The sequence below is a fragment of the Oncorhynchus gorbuscha genome, linkage group LG11, assembly GCF_021184085.1.
Source record: "Oncorhynchus gorbuscha isolate QuinsamMale2020 ecotype Even-year linkage group LG11, OgorEven_v1.0, whole genome shotgun sequence".
In the NCBI taxonomy this organism is placed as follows: Eukaryota; Metazoa; Chordata; class Actinopteri; order Salmoniformes; family Salmonidae; genus Oncorhynchus; species Oncorhynchus gorbuscha.
In genome coordinates, this window is record NC_060183.1 from 36495678 (window position 1) to 36520331 (window position 24654).

Sequence of the window (24654 nt, forward strand, 5' to 3'; positions counted from 1 at the left end):
ACTACCTGAGCCACTTGTGTGGGTTGTAAGACTCCGTCTCATGCTACCACTAGAGTGAAAGCACCGCCAGCATACAAAAGTGACCAAAACATCAGCCAGGAAGCATAGGAACTGAGAAGTGGTCTGTGGTTACCACCTGCAGAACCACTCCTTTATTGGGGGTGTCTTGCTAATTGCCTATAATTTCCACCTGTTGTCTATTCCATTTGCACAACAGCATGTGAAATTTATTGTCAATCAGTGTTGCTTCCTAAGTGGACAGTTTGATTTCACAGAAGTGTGATTGACTTGGAGTTACATTGTGTTGTTTAAGTGTTCCCTTTTTTTTGAGCAGTGTATTTATGGAGGGTCTTCTTCTTGTGAATTTCTGTCAGACTAGACGCTGTGTTGTGTGTTGCTGCCTTCCGCAGGTAGGTGTGCGGATTTCATATTTTGGTTAAAAAAGTTAAGGGGAAGGGCAAATGTTTTAAATTGCATCACCATGTAACCCTGCAACTTACCTAGATACTATCCACAAAACCCATCACCCCATCCTTCTGCTTTGGAACCCCATCTCCCAAAACTCCCTGTAGATCTTCTGCACTGAAATCTCTCACCAAAATACTTTGCTGCTGCAACTACCACACCTCTCTTCTGTAATTTCCACTCCATCAGTGCAGTACAGTTGATCACCATAGCTATAACACACAAGAAATCCAACCTTACTAAAAACTCATCCTCTCTGAATCTCTCTCTTCAGGCCTACTCACTTTGGGGCTCCCAGTCAAATCCCTCATCCTTGGGCTATCATCTACTCTCCTTGCTGCCTCAGCATATTAAACCTTCTTCCCCACTCTAACAATCTCAACTTCTCTCTCTCTCGTACAGAGCATTTCTGATCCCAGGCTGTTTTCTCAACCCCAACTTCACACTCCCTCTGACTATGCCCTCATGCACATTTTCCACATCGTGGGATCTCCCTTCTACATTCTGCTGGCACATGTCTGAATCCTTGGCACCTAGAGCAGCATAGTGGGTTTGGAACAAATGCCCTCCCCGAATAGCTAATACATCCTAGCCTGACCTTATCTGGTAGAAACTCCATATCGAAGCTCAACAAGCCAGACGGGGTATCCTCCGTCTCACGATTTCTACAGAGTCTGCATCTCACCAAACGGCGGGCGTCACAAACACCAGGAATATTCTTTCTCTTCTTATCCACCGCTACACTGAACTCCAATCCGTTCATCACTCTGGAGAGCAAAGCACGACACAGGTCAAGCACGATACGCGTGAAGCGGAGTGCCCGCTGCCTCAAAAAATCTAAACAATTCCACTTCTCAAAACTTTGACAGACGTAACAGTTCCCAGTTTGTCCTTTACCCAGCTTGAAACAACATATGGGTCGGCCAAAAAGGATTGATCCCCTTCCTCAAAAAACCTCACTCCTACAGGTCCCAAATCATCTATGGTAGGATTCTCAGGGCAAACTTTGAAAATCTCTACCTCAGATAGGCCTTCATCCTGGTCAGGCTTCATTTCAGAGGAATCATTGAAGTCGACTGACCAATGGGATCCAACATTCTCAATATGCTGAAGTGATCAAGTAGATTTCAAAGTCATTTTGCTTGGCTTGTATTCAGGGTATGAAGGTTTGTACTTAGCGACATGGTTTCACTTTCACTTCATTGCACTTCTCTCTCCTGTTGCTTTACTGCTCCACTGGATGTCATAAGGTGAACGCACCAATTTGTAAGTCGCTCTGGATAAGAGCGTCTGCTAAATGACTTAAATGTAAATGTAAATGTATCCTCCAAAGAGAATGATGTTCCTATGGGAGGGTCAATCATTGGCATCAAGTGTATGCAATTAGTAGCCTGGCTGACGTGACCCACGTGATTCACAGAGCAGGGAGAGCTGTGACTCATTGAAGTCAGGAGGACTTCTGGTGCATTCAACACAACTTTCCCAGTCAGTGCTCACAGAATTCACAGTGGTCTTGAACAAACTGAAATCGGAAGTCAGAGATTTCCGAGTTCCCAGCTGTTTTGAATGCAGCATTAGCATTCCCCTGCGCAGACGTCGCATGCATCAACCAATAGTTGCATGCCACATCATCGACTGTGTCATCAACTGACAGATTGTTATAACATATGTGGTTAGCTGATACTTAAAATACCTATCCAGGCATTGTAAGAATTGGCATGCAGCAGCAACGCCTGGGCAGATGAACGCATCCGTAGTCTGTCCACAAGAGACTAGCCCGCAATGATAGGAAAAAAGAACCAAAAAGGTTTCCATCGCTTGCTTCATACAGATGAAGGCGGAAGTGTACATACACCTTGGCCAAATACATTTAAACTCGGCTTTTCACAATTCCTGAAATTGAATCCTAGTAAAAAAAATCCATGTTTTAGGTCAGTTAGGATCACCACTTTATTTTAGGAATGTGAAATGTGTCACGTTCTGAACGTAGTTATTTTGTTATGTCTTTGTTTTAGTATGGTCAGGGTGTGAGTTGGGTGGGTTGTCTATGTTAGTTTTTCTATGATTTGGTATTTCTGTGTTTGGCCTGGTATGGTTCTCAATCAGAGGCAGCTGTCAATCGTTGTCCCTGATTGAGAACCATACTTAGGTAGCCTGGTTTCACTTTTGAGTTGTGGGTGCTTATTTCCTGTTTAGTGTTTCTTTTGTCTTTCACCTTACGGGACTGTTTGTTTGTTATTTATTGTTTTGTTCAGTATTTCTTATTAAAACAAGATGAACACTTACCACGCTGCACCTTGGTCCTCCTCTCTGTCTCCCAATGACAAACGTTACAAAATGTCAGAATAATAGTAGAGAGAATGACTTATTTCAGCTTTTATTTCTTTCATCACATTCCCGGTGGGTCAGAAGTTAACATACACTCAATTAGTATTTGATAGCATTGCCTTTAAATGGTTTAACCTGGGTCAAACGTTTTGGGTAGCATTCCACAAGCTTCCCACAATAAGTTGGGTGAATTTTGGCCCATTCCTCCTGACAGAGCTGGTGTAACTGAGTCCGTTTTGTAGGCCTCCTTGCTTGCACACGCTTGTTCAGTTCTGCACAAAAATGTTCTATAGGATTGAGGTCAGGGCTTTGTGATGGCCACTCCAATACCTTGACTTTGTTTAAGGACTTAAGCCATTTTGCCACAACTTTGTAAGTATGCTTGGGGTCATTGCCCATTTGCGACCAAGCTTTAACTTCCTGACTGATGTCTTGAGATGTTGCTTCAATATATCTACATAATTGTCCTACCTCATGATGACATCTATTTTGTGAAGTGCACCAGTCCCTCCTGCAGCAAAGCACCCCCACAGCATGATGCTGCCACCCCCTTGCTTCACGGTTGGGATGGTGGTCTTCGGCTTGCAAGCCTCCCCCTTTTTCCTCCAAACATAACGGTCATTATGGCCAAACAGTTCTATTTTTGTTTCATCAGACCAGAGAACATTTCTCCAAAAAGTATGATCTTTGTCCCCATGTGCAGTTGCAAACCGTAGTCTGGCTTTTTTGGTGGTTTTGGAGCAGGGCTTCTTCCTTGCTGAGCGGCCTTTCAGGTTATGTCGATATAGGACCCGTTTACTGTGGATATAAATACCTTTCTACCTGTTTCCTCCAGTATCTTCACAAGGTCCTTTGCTGTTGTTCTGGGATTGATTTGCACTTTTCGCACCAGAGTTTGTTCATCTCTAGGAAACAGAACATGTCTCCTTCCTGAGCGGTATGACGGCCGCGTGGTCCCATGGTGTTTATACTTGCGTACTATTGCTTGTACATATGAACGTGGTAACTTCAGGCATTTGGAAATTGCTCCCAAGGATGAACCAGACTTGTGGAGGTCACAATTTGTTTCTGAGGTCTTGGCAGATGTCTTTTGATTTTCCCATGATGTCAAGCAAAGAGGCACTGAGTTTGAAGGTAGGCCTTGAAATACATTCACAGGTACACCTCCAATGGACTCAAATGATGTCAATTAGACTATCAGAAGCTTCTAAAGCCATGACATCATTTTCTGGAATTTTCCAAGCTGTTTAAAGGCACAGTCAACATAGTGTATGTACATTTCTGACCCACTGGAATTGTGATACAGTGAAACTTGAGATTGGCGTTGAAATCATGTGAAGGTTCAAGCGTTTCAAGTGTTCACACGTTTATTTGATTGAGAATACGATTTTTCTGAACCAAACTAATGTAACGCCCATCTCGGGCCTGGTACAAATCCTCTGAGAATTCTTGCTGCCAGATAATTTAATATTAATTTCTCTACCATAAGTCGCCTCCAACATCGTTTTAGAGAATTTGGCAATACGTCCAACCAGCCTCACAAACTCAGGCCACGTGTATGGCGTTGTGCTGGAGAGCAGTTGGGAACAGAGTCCCCTATGGTTCCCCATGGTGGTTATGGTATGGGCAAGCATAAGCTACGGACAACGAACACAAATGCAATTTATCGATATAGTGACAAGATCCTGAGGCCCATTATTGTGACATACAGTACATTCATGTTTCAGCATGATAATCAATGGCCCCATCTCTACACAATTTCTGGAAGCTGAAAATGTTCCAGATCTTCCATAGATCTGCATGCTCAGCAGACATTCCACCCATTAAGCCTGTTTGAGATGCTCTGGATCGACGTGTAAGATAACGTGTTCCAGTTTACGCCAATATACAGTGACTTCGCACAGCGAAGTGGGACAGGAGTGGGACAAAATTCCACAGGCCACAATCCTGATCAACTCTATGGAAATGGTATGTGTTGAGCTGCATGAGGCAAATGGTGGTCACACCCGATACTGACTGGTTTTCTGATCCATGCTCCAAATGTGTTAAACTGTTATGCATGCCGGAGTATTAAAAGCTCTTGAATTGTACTTTTCCTTTACTTTCACATACACTGTGTTCACAGAAACATTGCTCGGACATTGTCCCCTGGACCTTATGGTGGACTTATGATGTGGATGATATATGCCTTTAAATTATTCCACTGAACTGTACCATTTGATTGTCTTTCCTTTATTGAAAATTGTACCTTGTTCACACCACAGGGCCTACCAATGTAATTGAACACAAGGGGAGACAGCGAGCTGGTTTCAAGCACAGGGCGCAGCAGGTGTTTTTTTTGCAAAGGACCACAGGAAGAGGCAGGTAGCTGGGTCCAGGGGCAGGCAGGGGGTCCAAAAGGTCAACAGTACAGGCAGTGAAATGGCTAGTAACGTAGTCTGTGAGATCAAGCAATAGGTAGATAGCCTATTGGATTTCCTGTTATCATACACACAACCAGCTCTCTGAAAGACATGTGTCACAAAACAAACAACACCTCACAGTGATGGGGTGAAAAGAACTGAACTAAATAGTGTGTGATAATGACATACAGGTGTGTGAACAGGTGATTAGAATTTAGGTGATTGGGATCTGAAGAATGAGCTGTGTTCAGGGGATCAAGGTGTTTGAGAGTGTGAGCTGGAAAGTGAGCTGCGTGCAGAGGCTCTATGTGTTTGAAGGTGTGAGTTGGAAGCAGACGTTACAACCAAAGCAAGGTTTCTCAAACAACTGTGTGTTTGTTGTGATGGTAAGATACTGGCTGTTCAGTATATTATATTAGTCCTATTTTCTGTTATAACATTAGAAAAGTTATTATTTATGTGCTTGCAGCATACAAAGCACACTACTGTTACTGCTCATATGCTTTCTTGTTTATTATTCTTGACACTTTTTGGGACATTTTCTACAGTTTTTAGACTAAATACACTATTCATACATCAAACCCCTGCAGAGCTGTATACTGATGTGACATGCTGTGACTTCTTGGGGGGGGTATTATTATTTACTATGATCATTATTGTTGTTATCATAACTATCAAACTTAACAACCTACTATTTTTAACTTACAGTATGCTCTGTACATTGCAATGGAGCACAGTGTGATTTCACTGAGGTATGTAAACATTATGAAATTCTCATTACTAGTGGATATGTTTTTTTGGGATCCCTATCCGATTATGTGATTTTTCTTTTTCATATAAAAACATGCAGCAAATTAGGCGATGGTGGTGCCTAGTTCTCCTGCAGAACTTTCCCCATGCCGTAAGTCTTGAACATCCATGCCGTAAGTCTTGAACATTATAAAAACCTTTCATTTGCATTCTTAAAATCACTTGTTTCACTGTAGCCAGACTCACCTGAATATATTTTCATATTGAATGTACTGTATGTCATTTACTCACGAAGGTCTGAAGAAGAGAGGTTGAAAGAACGAAAACAAAACACTACAGGTAGGAGGTGTCATATGATGAGTGGTATAGTCTTAAACCAATGTTTAAAGACTTAACCCCCCCTCTCTCATATGATGAGTGATATAGTTTTAAACCAATGTTTAAAGACTTAACCCCCATATGAGTGGTATAGTCTTAAACCAATGTTTAAATACTTATACCCCCTCTCCAATATATTTCAGGATGATGTAGAAGATGTCCCCCCCAAGAAGTCACAGCATGTCACATTAGCATCCAGCTCTGCAGGATCAGGTACTGTATAGGCTATTAGCTAAAGTAAGGTGCATTCTTGTACACGCATACCTAGAGGTTCCCTTACATACCTTGATGAGCACAATATGTTCTCTTTCTAGATGATATTGAAAGCAAAATGCACAGAGAACTGGGAGCTGTGAACTGGGTATGTAATCTACTGTATGTAATGCTGAAGGCATGATGCATGGCAATATATAATAGTTGTGATGATTTGAGTAGTTCTAGATATCACTGAAAACCCCTTTAGTAATAGTGGCTTTTGTTTGCAAGGTGGTATTGTGAAAGTGGGGTGTGATTTGACTTGATCACCCAATGAGATACTCCTCTTAATATTTATTCTTCCTTTTTCTTCAAGGAAGCAGATGTTCTTCTAAGGGACACCCTAGAGGCAGCAAAGTGGTGCGAACTCCAAACACTTAAAGGCACTGTTTCCCTCCTTAGTATAATTGGGATGGATGGGGAAGACCGCATTACAACCCTTAAAGAACTACGGTTGTATGATGGCCTGGATGAAGAAGAAAATATTATCCCCAAGGAACCCTTCATGTTACAGAGAGATTATGAGATGTTCTATGTGGAGGCAGTTGACAACAAGAACATTACTGTCTTTGCCTCTTGAGGAACAGGGTTGAAGCCATTTTTGAGGAGTGGTCAAACCTTGTTTTTGTCTGCTGTGTTAATTGTTTCAATTGTTAATTGTGTTATGTTGTTTAGTAAAGAGGATGTAGAGTCTCTGAACTCTTTACTGGAGGTGGTCTAACTTAATGTACAAAGCACATTCAGCTTGTCTATATGGTATAGTCTGTCTCCATTCTCATGAGGAAAGTAAATGGCATTATAAATCAGGATAGGTAGCAAGTGTGTGTGTGTGTATATATATATACTCAATTAAATAATATAATCACAAAGTTATAACATTTACCAACACAATTTTAACAGTACATAACATGCATAACAAGTATGTTGTTCACTGCAACAATATCAGTAGCTTGTCTCAAATATTGCATGAAGCTAAAAGTGTTACAACACATTTGCTGGTACCACTCTATATAATATTTCTTACAATCTTCAAAAATGAAATGCATTTGTAATTCAACGTGTGCCTTGCGCAAACGTGTGTGCTTTTGTATTCAGTGTCTGACTGTTAAACCTCCAGATTTTGGTTGGCCTCGAATTGCACACTGCAGTCAGGGGTTCTTGACAGGCTTGACAGGCTCTGAGATTAAATACGGACAATGACGTCGCGCTCCTATTGCACAGCACTAGCCTACTGTAGCCTACCCTGAGGTGCCGTTTGGGGGGAGAAATTAGGCCGATTCTGGCAAATGGATGTTGCACCTCAATTTAGCAAGGAACCCAGACGCCAGGACAGTGCAGCAATGGTGTTTCTGGAACACAGTGTTTTTTTGGACACTAGGTTCCACACCACTGCAAAAATGGTAGAATAATTTTCTGCTGTTCTGAAAGTTGGGCAGATTTGTGACGATAAAGTCCCTTCTGTGTGCCAACCACTGATCATGACGTATTCCAGAGATCTTACACCTGAGTTTCATAATGAAGTAAGACACCTGAACACTGTATATGCTGCCACTTTCCCCCCTAACTTGTCCCCTCTTGGTCTCCTGAATGCACTTTATAAAATGCAACTGCAAAGCATTTTTGTAGAAGTGTGCATTGCTTTATGTATATTTTTGCACACTGCCTGTGACTTGCTGGTGGCGAGAGAGCTTTCAGTAAGATAAAACTGATCAACTATTTGTGGTCCACTATGTCCCAGAACAGGCTTTGCAGTCTTGCCACACTGTCCATTGAAAGTCAGTTAGCTAGAAAGCTGGACTTCAAAGACTTGATCAGGGACTTTGATAGCAAGAAGGCTCGGTGCTGGGCTCTTGGTGAGTAAGGCTGAGCAAGGGCCAGTGATAACTGTTAAATAGCATGGCTATGGATATTGGATCACTACACACATGATGCCCACAGGCTGAGAACAAGATATGTCTCAAAGTAATGGCTGGATTTCCATACAATTTGTTGTGCACAATCAAGACCCCAAGTGGAAGAAACCTATTGATTTGGTGACCTCTTGACCTTTTTCCTCTAGCGCCACCATCAAGCATTTTCATTTCCACTTTGTTTTCCATTTCCACTTTCACAGCTGATTATTTTCTAGTTGGTATGTATACTTAGTTCAGAAATCTGCTGCTGATTTTATTATTTTGTTTGTTACATAATTCTATAGATTATTATTTTATTTTCATTTATTTTCATTGAGGTTAATGTATATTTAAGTTATATTTATTTTAAGTTGTTCATTAATGTTAAAATTATTTTACATTCAAGAATTTGACCATTAAAATTACATTTAGACTGTAAAAGATGGCCTTTAGCACATTTCTTATAGAGGGTATCAGTCTTGCATCAAATAGTGAATTCCACTGTATGCAGAAAGTTGCATGCATGTCTGCACAGTGTTATATTTTCACAGCTCACCGACAGTAAATATTGGACTACAAGAGAGTTGCAAGCCTGCATAGGTAGAGTTATTTAAAGCTTTGCATGAGTTGATTGGGTTCTGGAGGTGTGTGGTTACAACATTTGCGCAGGGTTGTGGTGGCCTGTGGTGGTAGGGCCCAATGTGATATCTTGTAGGGCCCAAAATCCCTGGCAGCGCCCCTGAGCCTACCCACTGTCAAATATTTTACATACTACAAATACCTGGGTTTCTGGTTAGACTGTAAACTCTCCTTCCAGACTCACATTAAGCATCTCCAATCAAAAATTAAATCCAGAATCGGCTTCCTATATCGCAACAAAGCATCCTTCACTCATGCTGCCAAACATACCCTCGTAAAACTGACCATCCTACCGATCATCGACTTCGGTGATGTCATCTATAAAATAGCCTCCAACACTCTACTCAACAAACTGTATGCAGTCTATCACAGTGCCATCCGTTTTGTCACCAAAGCCCCATACACTACCCACCATTGCGACCTGTACACTCTCGTTGGTTTGCCATCGCTTCATACTCGTCGCCAAACCCACTGGCTACAGGTTATCTACAAGTCTCTGCTAGGTAAAGCCCTGCCTTATCTCAACTCACTGGTCACCATAGCAGCACCCACTCGTAGCACGCGCTCCAGCAGGTATATCTCACTGGTCACCCCCAAAGCCAATTCCTTCTTTGGTCGTCTTTCCTTCCAGTTCTCTGCTGCCCATGACTGGAACGAATTGCAAAAATCTCTGAAGCTGGAGACTCACATCTCCCTCACTAGCTTTAAGCACCAGCTGTCATAGCAGTTTACAGATCACTGCACCTGTACTTAGCCTATCTGTAAACAGCCCATCTACCTACCTCATCCCCATACTGGTATTTAATTATTTATTTTGCTCCTTTGCACCCCAGTATCTCAACATGCACATTCATCTTCTGCCGATCTACCATTCCAGTGTTTAATTGCTATATTGTAATTACTTCGCCACCATTGCCTATTTATTTCCTTAACATAACTTACCTCATTTGCACTCCCTGTATATAGATGTTTTTTGTTGTTGTTTTGTTCTACTGTATTATTGACTGTATGTTTTGTTTATTCCATGTGTAACTCTGTGTTCTATGAGTCGAATTGCTATGCTTTATCTTGGCCAGGTCGCAGTTGCAAATGAAAACTTGTTCTCAACTAGCCTACCTGGTTAAATAAAGGTGAAATAAAAAAATAAAAATAAAACATGACTGTGTTTCTATATCCTGCCTTAGTATAGGCTCTTGAGATTAAATAGGCTATTATGTCATGCTCCTGTCACATAGCTATACTGTACAAACTCTTTTTTTTAATGGTTCCAAAAGGGTTCTTTGGCTGTCCCCATAGGAAAACCCTTTTTGGTTTCAGATAGAACCCTTTTGGGTTCCATGCAATGACATACATAAATCCTGGATTGCTGATTCTTCTGTATGTATTGGCTTTGAAGGCACCAGTCTGCCATATTGGCACTCCCTAGTAGCAGCAGTCACCCTATTACATGTTTAAAGTATACAATTACATTTATTTAAGTATTTTGTGTTGTAGTGGGGACAGCACCATTAGTACTCTCTAAAAAAAGGAAAATGTTTTAATATATTTTTTTCATTTGGATCTTTATCTCACATAATTTAAAAGTATGAATTAAGGTGTCTGTCATATAACCAACGTGTCAAAAATTAATGTAGACATTAATACATTCATTTCTATAGCATCCAATTATTTATTTATTTTATAATTGGGGAGTATTATGAAGGCTGCGCGGTGGCTTTAATTACAGCGCCCTCTGTCAGTCATCTAGGGTTTATACACATCATTGGTTCCATGTAGAACCCTGTGTTGAAAGTGTTCCACCTGGTACCCAAAAGCGTTCTACATGGAACCAAAAAGGGTTATTTAAATGGTTATCCTATGGGGACAGCCGAAAACCCGTTTTAGGTTCTAGATAGCACCTTCTTTTTAAAAAAGGGGGAAAAAAATGTACCCATCTGTCATAGGCGACCGGTCTATTTACATTCGAGCATGGTTGTTGGCTATGGCTTTTCAATGGGCGATGGATAAACGGTAGTCTAATATTCGTCGTGTAGCGGGAATAAACCAGTCATATCAGAAAAGGAGAGACATGCCCTGAAATATGATTATGATTTAGGCCTAAATAATAAAAGTAAAATAAATATGTTAGGCGACATTCTGCTATGCGATCTTCTTGGCAAGTTTTATCATTAGACCTACGTTTTTATCAGCCTACCATTATTATAATTCCCGTGCACCAATCTTTGCTTGCAATACAGTTATATATGGTAAAAAACCTAGGTATTATTTTTGGATTATGAACAAAATTTCGAATTACACATTAGGAATGTGATCAAAATAGTTTACCACCTGAGGAACATTTCCAAGGTACAGCCTTTTCTCTGATACAGAGAGACTCATCCACACTTTTATTAGAAGCAGGCTTGACTACTGTAATGCTCTCCTGTCTGGTCTTCCCGAGAAAGCCATTGGTCAACTGCTAAACATACACGGGTACTGACCAAGACCAAACAGAGAGCACACATTACACCAGGTCTCTGCACTGGCTGCATGTGAGTTTTATAATTCATTTTAAGATGATTCTATTGGTTTCATCATCCACACATGTCAGACATGCTTTTAAGTTATGTAACCAGTAGGGTAGGTCCCTCAGGTCCCCTGGTACTGGCCTTTTAACTATCCAAAAGCCTAGGACCAAGAGGCATGGAGAGGCAGCCTTTAGTTAGTATTCCCCCAGCCTCTGGAATAGCCTGCCAGAGAACCTGAGGGTGGTTGAAACTGTGGACATATTTAAAAGAGATCTCAAAACACATATTTGTTTGCGTTTCCTTAGATAGTTTTTTAGTTGTTCAGTTCTTTTTTAATCTTATGTTTGTTGTGTAGTAAATATTTAAGCTTTTCCTTCTGAAATGTGCTGTCTAAATAAAGCTTTGGTTTGATTTGATAAATACCAAGCTTTTCAGGAAAACTGGTGCAAGCAAAGTCTGTATTTTTTTGTGCTCACACACTTTTGTTAAATGAGGCTCCAGGGTGCATATGTCAACCGCTATGAACTGATGAAGCTTGACTGAAGACACTGAACCATCTCAATGATTGGTCAATTTGCCATCAGCCTCACGTGAATTGCACATGGAAAAACTGACATGCTTTTCTTCTGTTGATTAAAAAAACAACCTCAGAAACCAATTTTAACAGGATAGGTGAGAAGTGTAGTGAGTATTATCTACCATATTACTCTCCAGTCAAGGGTAGGCAGGTAGCCGAGTGGTTAGAGCGTTGGGCCAGTAACCGGAAGATTGCTGGATCGAATCCCCGAGTTGATAAGGTAGCAATCTGTCGTTCTGAACAACTCGATTAACATCGGCTTTATATTGCCCGATGCAAATAAATGTAATATCTACGTTATGAAACCCAAATAGTTTATTTTTTAATTTTTAACCCAAATAAAATGTGACACGCGACTACGTCAGGGTGCACCGCACTGAAGAGGTTGCGAAGAAACAACGTTCGGGGAATATTTTGATAGCATAGCCTCTCGACTCTAGTGAAACCGAACCGCTAGCTACTTAACTTTGGAGACCGTTTAGTTGACTGAGATAGCAAAATCGCTACAATTATGAAGCTACGTTGTCATTAGCTAGTTTAAGTTTGTTTGAGAAATGTTCGAGTTCATTTACATGAATCGTTAGCTAACCCACTAACGTGGGCTAGCTACCAGCTACATAGCAAGCTTTATCTTGCCGAATCGCTCTTATCTTTCTGACTAAGCTTGTTTCGTTGGCTCATCATAGCAAGGATTCATTGCTGTGTTGCCTAACTTTACTGTAAATCACAGTATTTTCCCTACTAACGCTGCTGCGGACAGTACAGACGCAGGCCTTTGATTGGAAACAATGAGCTCGGATAGAGGAGACAGCCAACGACGGCTAGCTAACAATTTGGCTACTACTGTAGTAGCTTGTATTGGAGGCGAACTGAAGTCGCAGGTTGTTGGGGTAGCTACTGTAATGGCCTTGTAAGTTCAGATATATTTCTCCATCCTGTAGACTACCGGTCCCATCATAACGTACCAAACTAAGAAAAGGAAGACCAATAGCTAGCTAACGTTAGCAAATGTTGAAATTCACTTCACTTTGTTTAGCTATTATGTTAACTGCTTGCTTGCTGTCATCCTTACCGGTTATCCAGTGAACTTGGCTACTGTTAATCGTTTGCTAGATAGTTTGTGATGGATCGGTTAACTAAATAAACCCCACATAACTAACATTATTCGTTTATTTAGTTATCAAATTAACGCCAACATAACATTTCTCAGAATGTCCCGTTAACCAACTAGTAGCTAGCTAGCACTAGCCAAGGCATGTTGGCTAGCTACAGTATCCAGCTGGTCGCTAGCTTACTGGCAGCTACGTTAGCTGACTTGAAGTTAGTTACCACTGATACTGTATTGTCAACTCTATTGCACTTGCCGGTGAATGTTTTTAAGAGTCAAACAAGGAAGGACTAGCTCGCCAAGTTATGTATGTGACACTAATGTAATTGTCAGGAGATAATATCCACTACCAATTGTGCGAGCTGCTTTTCAAAGATGGCAACAAAAGCGTACTAACGTTATGCTGCTGTCAGCTAGCTAGCAAGGTTATCCAATAAAAGTGTGACAGTTTCAGTCAGTTGGTTAGCAAGCTACGCCCTATTGAAATACAGGGCTGCAACATGAAAGTGCAAACTGAAACCTGCAACCCATCCAAGGTCCCACAAAACGACATGTCAGACAAAAGGGACAGCCACCACAGTCATTTTTTTTCTCTCAACCAAGACTGTCGGAGTGAACTGTGTTCAGGATCTCAGCAGCAGAAAGTTCACCTTGTATCATCATCAGACTCAAAGTGGCACAGCACTCAATGCAACAGGCTAGTCACTGAAGGACTCAGCAACGGAACCTCCCTGGAGAATGTAAATGTTCTTTCCCACAGTAGTTCTACCAATGATTTTGCACTAAGACATGGGGTGCCTGAAATATCAAATGACCTGTCATTACCTGAGGTCTACATACCTACCACAGTTAGAGTTGAAGAAGACCTTAGCTATGAGTTACAGCAAGCCTATAGGATATTTCACGGGTTTCTCCTGGAAAAGCACAAAGGCATTACGACTCCATTCTTGCACCCCATCGGCTTCAAGGACCACACTGACAGGGCCGAGGGTCAACTTAAGCAGTCCATGTGTTTCAGAAGGATGGAGGAGAAGTTTGTTAGCCGGGAGTATGAAACCATCACAGAGTTTGTGGCAGACTTCAGGCTGATGTTAGAGAACTGCTACAGGCACCATGGGGTCGACCACTGGATATCTAAACAGGCGCAGAAATTGGAAATGATGCTTGAGCAGAAGTTGACACTGCTGTCAAGGTAAGAAAGTGCAAGCCTTGCATACATACACTACCGTTCAAAAGTTTGGGGTCACTTAGAAATGCCCTTGTTTTTTTTTTTTTAAGAAACACTTTTTTTGTCCATTAAAATAACATCAAATTGATCAGAAATACAGTGTTCATTTTTATTCAACTAGGCAAGTCAGTTAAGAACAAATTCTTATTTTCAATGATGGCCTAGGAACAGTGGGTTAACTGCCCTGTTCAGGGGTAGAACGACAGATTTGTACCTTGTCAGCTCGGGGATTTGAACTTGCAACATTTCGGTTACTAGTCCAACACTCTAACCACTAAGCTACGCTATTGTAGCTGGAAATGGCAGATTTATTATGGAAAATCTACATAGGCCCATTATCAGCAACCACTCCTGTGTTCCAATCGCACGTTGTGTTAGCTCATCAAAGTTTGGTTTTAAAAGGCGAATTGATCATTAGAAAACTCTTTATCAATTATGTTAGCACAGCTGAAAACTGTTGTTCTGATTAAATAATCAATAAAACTGTCCTTCTTTAGACTAGTTGAGTATCTGGGGCATCAGCATTTGTGGGTTTGATTACAGGCTCATTCACACTGGGAATGTGATGAAATAAGTAAAAGCTGAAATAAATCATTCCCTCTACTATTATTCTTGACATTTCACATTCTTAAAATAAAGTAGTGATCCTAAATGACCTAAATCAGGGAATCTTTTCTAGGATTAAATGTCAGGAATTGTGAAAAATTGAGTTTAAATGTATTTGGTTAAGGTGTATGTAAACTTCTGACTTCAACTGTAGATATTCCATAAAAAGTTTCCAGCTAGAATAGTCATTGACAACATTAACAATGTCTACACTGCATTTCTGATCAATTTGATGTTATTTTAATGGACAAATAATGTGCTTTTCTTTAAAAAACAAGGACATTTGAAAGTGACCCCAAACTTTTGGAAAATGGTGTACATTCATTACAAAGCCTACATATTGTACATAGGCTACATTCATTCACACTCAACACACATTCAATGATCTTGATTTGCTGCTATAAGTAGTAACAAAAAAACAACACTTATTTATTTATTAATTATTACATAATTCAACCTTTGACATCAGTAGTGTTTGTTTGATCCATGACCCATGAAACTACTGAGACCCTAACCCTATGATGCTCTGTTTGTATCAACCTGCCCAAGCAGGATGCTGCGAGAGAAGACCACTCTGGCAGTGACCTCCAAGGGTCGTTTCGGGACAGAGGATGAGAGGGGGCCTGTGGGCACCTCAACCAGACGGAGGTCCGTGCCTCGCAGCCTGGCAACTATAACAGTGGGGGGAAATGAGTCCATCATGATCCAGGCACTCAGGCTGGAGGAGCAGCAGAAAGCCAAGGAAGAGAAGAGGTTAGATATGAATGAAATGTAATGCTACAGTGCCCGAGGCTAAGGCCTGGTCAGGCAGATGTTGGGTTTTCTATGTCCCGATTCCCTCCACGGTCAAAATAAAAACAAACAAATTCCATAGACTACTTAATCCAAAGACACTATACATACAGGATTACAAAAACAAGTTTTATAATATTTCATTCTAATTCCGTGTATGACTATATCAAAGATGTGGCTGTGATTGTTAGACTCAGTTTTTAGTAGTTCCATTTGATTTCAAAAACTTTGAGCACACTCCTTCCAAGTACATTTTTGGACCTGAATGCCAAAACATTTAGGAGATTGAGGTGCTCAAAGTGGATCTATTTGGCATATCCTACCATTGAGACATCCATGTCTTCATCACTGGGAAATATAAACGGTTGAGTTTGGTGTCATTTAAAAGCTTACGAACACGGATGCCAGATTATTTGATCATTTCTTGAAAAGTGAACTTTAATTTTCACATGTTGTAATTTAGACCCTATTTTGAGACTGCATACTGGTGAATGCAGGATGGGTGTCATTTCAACCATATAAATATAATGGGCATATCCCTTCAGACCACTGCAATTTAGCTGGTACATAATTTACATTTGAATTGAATTAACATTTTAAAGTCCAATTAGTACCACAAAGATGGCTGCCGGTCCACCCACTATCAAATGTCAAGTTAAATGGTAGAAGTGGTCAGAAAGTAGCTTTATATCACGCCCAGGCTCTGTCGTAACCGGCCGTGACCGGGAGGTCCGTGGGTCAACGCACAATTGGCCTAGCGTGGTCTGGGTTAGGGAGGGTTTGGCCGGTAGGGATATCCTTGTCTCATCGCGCACCAGCGATTCCTGTGGCGGGCCGGGCGCAGTGCGCGCTAGCCAAGGTTGCCAGGTGCACGGTGTTTCCTCCGACACATTGGTGCGGCTGGCTTCTGGGTTGGATGCGCGCTGTGTTAAGAAGCAGTGCGGCTTGGTTGGGTTGTGTATCGGAGGACGCATGACTTTCAACCTTCGTCTCCCGAGCCCGTACGGGAGTTGTAGCGATGAGACGAGATAGTAGCTACTAAACAATTGGATACCACAAAATTGGGGAGAGAAAGGGGGTCAAATTTAAAATAAATAAAAAAGAAAGTAGCTTTTTGGACCTGAATGCCAAAACATTTAGGAGATACAGGTGCTCAAAGTTGGCACATTTTGCATATCCTAGTATGAAACATCTGTCTTCACTGGAAAAAATACAAGGTTGAGTTTGATATAATTTAAAAGCTTACGAACAGGGTTGTCACACTATTGTATAGAATGTTTTGTTCAAATCAAAAGTGGTGCAGTCAGAAAGTGATTGAAATGAAATGGAATGACCCATATCTGCTTCATCAACTCATCCTTCATTTCTGATTTTAGGCAGCGGGAGCTGGAGAAGAAGGAGGCGGAGGAAAACTCAGCCAAGGAAGTAGAGGAGTGGGAGCGCAGTCTTCTCTCCCAGGTGGCCCAGAATCCCGTGAAAACCTTGTGGGAACTCCCTGCCATCGGCCACTTCCTCTGCCTGGCCCAGGCAGCTCTCAACCTCCCAGAGATAGTGTTCTTTGAGCTGGAGCGGTGTCTTCTCATGCCTCGCTGCAGCGTCTTCCTCTCCAAGATCATGAGTTCACTTCTCTGCCAGCCCCAGAGGAGAGGGATGCTCCACCGCCGCCCAGCCCTCACATACCGCCGCTGGGAGTCCGAGCTGCGTCAGAGGGTGCAGGGCTGGTACTATGCTATGGGTACAGCGGAGGATCAGGGCTGGATGGCTGAGCAGCTCGGCCTCTCCCATCAGTTCTTCAGGACGACTGGGGAGGTTAGTCCCCTGGAGGAGAACCCCTTCCATCTCTTACCCTTCATTCAACGTGTGTGGCTGCTCAAAGGCCTGTGTGACAATGTGTATGAGACCCAGAAGGATGTGCAGGACGCTGTGCTGGGCCAGCCCATCCACGAGTGCCGCGAGTCCATCCTGGGCTATGACGGGAATGAGAACGCCTATATCCACTTCCCGCATTTCTGCGGGGCGGACCTGCGTATCTACTGCCAGAGTGCCAGCATGCCCCCGGACTTCCCCTTTCCAGCTGTCTGGGTCAGGAGGGTGGAGCCTGATGAGGGAATATCAGAGGACTCGGACGAGCAGAAGGACTCTGAGCGTCTGGTTTCCATGGAGATGGAGGACTATGAGGAGAAACCTGGTTCTGACAGAATGAGTGGGGGTAGGATTAAAGGGGAGAATGGGGGCACAAGCAGGGGTGGGCAGTTTCACACGTGGGGAATGGAGGAGGAGGACTCTTCTGTTTCTGTAGAGGATGGTGATAAGGAGGACTATAAGCTTCAACAGAACAGACACACTGGCTCTTCTACTCCCTCCTCACATATCAAGGACTTTGTGGGCAGAGGGTGTGTGAAGAAAAAGCCACAGGAAGTGGAATATAGGCCTGATAGACTCCAGTTGAAACAGGAAGAGGGGTCGGACTCATCCTCCTCTGGGTCATCCTCAGAGTCATGTGAGACGCGTCTCAGTGTGGGGGAACACAGCTATACGGGCAAGTTCCCTGCTCTCCCTGGTGAGATAACAGGTAGGCCTAGTGTGGCTGTACCAATGAGACAGACTGATGTTAAAGTCGACAGGGACAAACTCACTGAGGGGCTGAGGCCATGTCCAAGATGTGTCTCCAGAATAGGGGCAAAGTCAGAGGACAATCATCACTGCCGTTGTGCCAAGAACAAGGCATCAACAACCTTAGCTTCTGGGGCTGACCACACCCGCAAGGTGAACTTGACAGAGGATAACATGGACAGGATTCGGGCCAAGAAAAAGAAAAGGAAAAAAAAGAGGGAGGTACGTGCAGCAGGTAGACAGCGCAGACCAGACAGGACCCGACTCTGCAAGGCCAAGGCAGCTAAATCCACCCTCCAGAGAGTTGCTACCAACATCAAGAAAAAGGACAAGAGAAAAAAACGCAAAATGGGTGGGTAAAATAACTTTCTGCTTTGCACATTACTCCTGTCTTCCTACATCAAGCTTTTGCAGTTGTTTGGCCAAATGATGTAAAACCCGTCAAGAGACTGTTTGTTTAAAATTAATTCAAATGCTTTGGCTGATTGATGTCTTAACTACTCAGTAACATAATATTATTTCTCAGCAGGAAAAAAGCTGTCTTCAAAGAAGAAACCTCAACTCCCAGTTGAACATGGATTTAGGGTAAGCCCCACAGTTTTTCACAAGTTTTTGTTGTTGTATTGTTGTTATGCAAAATACGGAATAGGAATTAATATGCTATTTGAATCCATGCATGCTGATTTGTCTTTCTCCTTCTCTTCCCCATCTGCCTCTCTACGCTCTTAATCCAGTTGGTGTGCACCAGTCTAGAGGAGCTGAGGGAACTCATCAGCAGGACAGAGGATGAGCTGGATGAGCTGGAGAGCACCAAAAAGAGATCTGTTAGTAAAGTAATAAATCATTTTTTAAAAATTGTATTTTGATTTGACTATACCGTGTCAAAAAAGCATTATATACAGAAACAACGTTTACACACGGTATGGGTGGATTACATCGATACAATGTAAAAAATAAAATAAAAAATGAATGATGGAGGGAACACATTTCTATAGCTTGTCTACTATGGGAGTATACGGCATCGAGAATAAGAGGGGGAATACGAACTACAGTGGTTAATGCTTTCAAGCATTGGGTTTGTTTATTCTTGACGTCATGTGTTTTAATGGTTTAACAGGAAAGGTGGTATTTCAGGAGAGAAGCCGTGAAAGACCTGCACATCACTCTCATAAGGCTGCTCAACGAGCTCTCCCCATGGGAACCCAAACTGGTCAAGGCTTTCCATAGGAACAGGTAAGGCACTTGCCTGAAGGCAGTTATATTAACCTAAAAGCTGTGTCCGGCAAAAACACATAACTGTCTCCCCGATGCCTGTTATGTCATCTGTCCCCACAGGCTACGTTTAAAAAAGGATTATGATCACTTCAAAAAGCACCCCGACTGTGACAACTTTGTCAGAGAGGAGTGGGTGGCAGAGGATGTGGACAGAAGCACAGGTGACGACACTAGACTGACTGAAGAGGAGGAACTGCAACAGCAGGACCAGACAGTTCAGAGAATTCTGTGGACAGGAGGTAAATTGTGCTTTATTTGTTGCTACAACTGAATAATAAATCACAGGAGCAGCATATACTAAGGAGGTAGTGTGTTTAACCTGCAACCTCTTGGTTAGGTCGTTAATTGTAATAGAGAATGTGTTCTTAATAATTGATCTAGTTAAATGTTAAATATGCATTGAAACCACATAATAAAAGTTGTCAGGGCATTTTAGAATTAATACATTGTACTTTTTGTTGTTGTTTTTTGCAGAGGACTCAGAGGCATTGAGAGGCAGCTTCACCGTGGTAACCAGACAAGAGATGTTGACCTTGGATGAGCATAGACCGTCCACTCGGGGCTTGAAGCGCCTGCACAGCGGTATAGACGAGGACCCAAGTCCCATTAAGAGAGGCAGGATTGGCAGTAACGAGATGACAACTTCTCCTGAAGGATCAGAAATGGAAAACCGACCCAGGGAAACAAATCCAGGAGCACAGCTGGCTGGAGAGACAAGCCCAGTTGTTGTAACACCTATGGCTGGTTTCCAAAGGGCCTACAAGCCTGTTCAACTACATACCCTGCTGGCTAAGAGTGTAGGGAATAAAGTGACCTTAATTCATCATCAGCCTGGTACAGGTGTTATCTGCCATGTTGGTCAGGCACAAAGCAAGGACTGTGCTTCTTCCATGCAAGCTACCAAACTTCAACCTTCTTTACCACAAAGCTCTCGATACCTACCACGAGCAACAACACCAACATCTAAACACTCACAGACGGTCCATACCACGCCCATACCAAAGAGCCCCATACAGGTTGTATACAAGATACCTGAGGGCATGGGTCTGGTCAGGAAAGATGGGAGCCCTGTGAAAATCGAAGTACAGCCAATCCTGGACCAGAAAACAGGGAATAAGATAATGCAACGAGTGGTCATCCTGCCATCGAACATGCTCATTCAAAAGTCGGAGGATAAAAGTCTGCCCCAGCAACTAAGGACTCTCCAGGTCCCAGCCTTCAAAGATTCCACTCCACAGTCACAATGCTCTGGGTTCACCATACCTCAACGTCATGACAACCGGATCCTAACACCCTCAACTACCATCTCTCCTAGGTTGCAGACATCTCATACTCCAGGTTACAAGGTTGTCCAACTCCCTGGTTGCAAAGCAAGTAGCACTACCCAAAATGTTATACCAAATAGATCCAACCCCGTCAGTGCGGCATCTACTGATTCAAGCAAACCTCCAGACCGTAAACAAGAGCTGAAGACTGTGTGCATCAGGGACTCGCAGTCCATTCTAGTCACCACTAGGGGGGGCAACACTGGCGTTGTCAAGGTGCAGTCATCTGACCAGAGTAGACCTGGTTCGATACCTGCCAGGCCTGTCATCACCATCTCTCCACAGTTCAAAGCCTTCCTCTTGTCCAAGACGTTTCCACCTGCTGCCACTACAGTCCCTGTGGTCACCAGCTCACCTGTAGCACAGTCGCGATCAGGACCTTCACTGTTACGGTCTTCAACTGTCACAAGTTCAACAACTACACGCCAGTCTCCGATCACTGCTGTCATTCCAATGGCCACAAGTCAGACCGCGAGTTCTGATGTTAACGTTGCTGTAAACCAGGGCTGCACTGTTTCATCTACACTTGCTGTTAACGCACAGTTACTTAAAAGCATTGTCACTGTACCTGGTAAACCAGCAGGTGCCACCCAGACGTCTCTGGTCCAGTGTGTCAACAAACCTGTTCTGAAAAGGGTAGGTCCAGGTGAAAAGTGTAGGTCCCCCCCATTCACAAAGTTCATCCTGGTCTCTCCCTCCTCAAACATCAGGTCTGTGGCTGCAACCAAAGTCACTTCCACCACGGCTCCCTCTGCTCTTCCAGGTCAAAGTTTCATGTTTATCAGCCAATCACCATCTACAGGTAATCCAAAACCGGCATCATCAGTGTCTGGACCCACCACACAATCCCCGACCATGTCGATACCCACTGAAGCAATGAAGATCGGACTCAACCTCGGTCAAGCTATTGGCAGCGCTAACTTCAGAGCTTTGAATAAGGTCCAGAGCATCAATCTGCTTCCAGGTTCTCAGATAAGGCTACCACAGCAGGCAAACCTTTGCAGGCCAGTTAGTGCACTCGCACAATCTACTTTAAAAAAAACATTTGTATCCGCCTCAAAGTCGGGCCTTCTTGCAACCCCATCGTCTCATATTGTCACTAGCACTGCACATTTGCCGTCCTCCACACTGCTGACTGGATCTCAACTACAAGGCATCCCTTCATCCTCTGTGATCCCCAATCGAATCAAGGTAGCTGGGCAGCCAGGGTCTTCTATAATCAGAGGTTTGATCTCCAGCAACACACCAGTGTCAGTCACTACACCGCTAAGCCCTGTCAAAACATCCCTCACATCACCGGCGCAGGTTTCTCAGTCTCAGAACTCTGTCGGTGTCGCCACACCTGCTCAGATGCTAAGCACTCCACAGTCTCTAACTGCCCCTATATCCACTCAGCAGTCCTCTCCAGTACAGCCAGCTGGTAATACCAATCCTGTCTCCAGCACAATCACCACTTTGCAACAAAAGATTGTCATCAACACCACTGCTACTCTTGCAGGCGGCACGCAGATTCTCCTCAACAACACCCGCTTTGTTGTTCCTCCTCAAGGCCTTGGGCCTGGCCAGCATGTCCTCATAATCTCCAGTCCTGCCGTGCCTGTGGCAGCTCCTAGTCCCAGGGGAGCGATCCCAGCCACCGGTGTACCACAAGGGACAATGTTACCTGGGCTAGCCCTACCTGCACAAAGCCCCAGAATGGCTAGACCACCCAGGACACACCAGCCTCAACAAGCAGCACTTAGATCCCCAACCCTGGCAGCACCATCCACTGTGAAAGTTGGACCCTCTATCCCTGTCTCTTTTACTGGCCCTCGCCAGATGGTGGATGTTCGAGCCTCACTATCGCCCACCAGCACCACCACCAACAGTTCTCCACAAGGTTCACACTGGCTCCCTGCTCCGGCCACCATACACACTCATGTGGTTGCAGCTCCACATTTAACTCAACCTGAAGGGATGGGCGGCTTCTCACTCTCTTCCCTGCCAGGAAGTCCCAGCGCAGCTCAAATGGCAGGAGTTGCCCAGAGCCCATCAAAACAGCTCCCTTTGCACACAGCACTTGGTGTCAACACACCACTCAAAGCACAGAAGCTAATGTCATTCATGCAACCTATGGGAGTAGTCTCCAGGTCCAGGACACAGGTGCTGCCGGTGGTAGCTGTTCCCCCAATAGGGAGCACTGTCTCCAGGATGCAGACTCTACCCGTGGCAACCATACCATCCATCGGGAGTGCTTTCAGTAGCAAACAGGTGTCTCCTGTGGCAACTGTGTCTCCATCCAACTGCACTATAATCATGACACCAGCACAACCTATCAGGACGGTAATGTCGGCAGAGACTATCCGCATGCCCACTGTTTTATCCAATCCTCAGCAGCAACAAATACTGGGCCTGGGCAAGCCCCCTTTGCAGCCTTTACAGGCGCCTGCATCAGCAGTGCAAACAACCAGCCCCACCACCAAGCTACTAGTGAGGCCTGATGGTGCCGTTGTAAATTTGGCTAGAGGCCCTACCACCATCACAGGCCTGCCAGAGATGGCTAACAAGTCTTTGGCTGCATTGGTTGTTACTCCTAACTCCACTGGGAGAGTGCCGTTGCCTAGCACAAATCCTGCCAATCCCTTAATGCCTACACAGGCTGAGTGAAGTGGACCTATCAAATGAAAGACAGAGTTTGAAAGCCAGTACCAGTGTGATGTGATGAAGCAGACACATATTCCAGATAACTTTGTGTTCTGGACTGCTTTAGAACATTCTAGAATGTTTTTGGTAGAAGGTGGGGGGGGTTGGTTGAGAAACTGCCTGGTTGAGCTGCATTTTTACTTTGCATATCTGAGTGTGTTTTAAGCAATGCTAGATAAACTTTATAGTTGACTCAGTTTGCTCAAGAAATGTAGGTGGAAATGTATTTGTGATGGTTTTCTATTTCTTTAAGCTAACAGCATTTTGGGGTTGCCTTCTCACAAAGTTTAAATGTGAATTTGGACATTTTTAGTTTTTTAAAAACCTTTTCAAGGCCAGTAATACATATGTTGTAAATTGCTAGGATTGCAGGGTAGAGCAAATGGATTTGAATGTGACAGTAATACTTTTCATTGACATTGAATATAATTCTGAAATTATATCCATTTTAATTCCTTAGATTGGAACAGCACTTGTTTTATTCTGTCTACCAGACTCTTAGGACTTTCCCCCAGACCTATTGTAGTATGTTCTTCAGATGTGTGTTGCCTACTCAAGAGGCAGGTCAGTGTCCAAATGTAATTACATTGGTTCTCTTCCATTTCCAGCAACTATTTGGGACAAAATAGCATTTTACATGATTTGAAGTGCAACTTCTAAATGATTTGTCGAAGCCCATATAAAACATTTTGGAAGTTATATTTATTTATTTTTCCTATCATAGATTTCTCAAAATATTTAGCGGGTACATTGTCATTGGATAACTGTGGACATTTCTGCATGGAAATAAATGGTGCGACTGTCCTCCATAAGAGTTTTGTGGTGTTCATGT

At 43.2% G+C, this 24654-nt stretch overlaps 1 protein-coding gene and 1 long non-coding RNA gene across 4 annotated transcripts; both read left to right on the top strand.

Moving 5' to 3' along the window:
- Positions 1-5444: 5444 nt before the first annotated feature.
- On the top strand, positions 5445-8730 carry LOC124047770. Its single transcript, XR_006841127.1, has 7 exons — positions 5445-5581; positions 5904-5947; positions 6046-6118; positions 6241-6284; positions 6467-6536; positions 6638-6684; positions 6895-8730. It is a non-coding gene; the product is annotated as an uncharacterized LOC124047770 (long non-coding RNA).
- A 3564-nt stretch (positions 8731-12294) lies between these two features.
- LOC124048562 (uncharacterized protein KIAA2026-like) lies at positions 12295-24631 on the top strand. 3 transcript variants are annotated; one of them, XM_046369476.1, is made up of 8 exons: positions 12295-14493; positions 15688-15888; positions 17304-18892; positions 19070-19125; positions 19275-19373; positions 19658-19773; positions 19876-20054; positions 20290-24631. In XM_046369476.1, the coding sequence occupies exons 1-8, from the start codon at positions 13802-13804 to the stop codon at positions 23784-23786; spliced, it is 6429 nt and encodes a 2142-aa protein (XP_046225432.1). In that variant the 5' UTR covers positions 12295-13801; the 3' UTR covers positions 23787-24631. The 3 variants fall into 3 exon arrangements, with proteins under 3 accessions (XP_046225432.1, XP_046225431.1, XP_046225433.1); XM_046369475.1 differs by having other exon boundaries at positions 12296-14493; positions 19067-19125; XM_046369477.1 differs by having other exon boundaries at positions 12297-14493; positions 19067-19125; positions 19275-19364.
- The last annotated feature ends 23 nt before the right edge of the window (positions 24632-24654 follow it).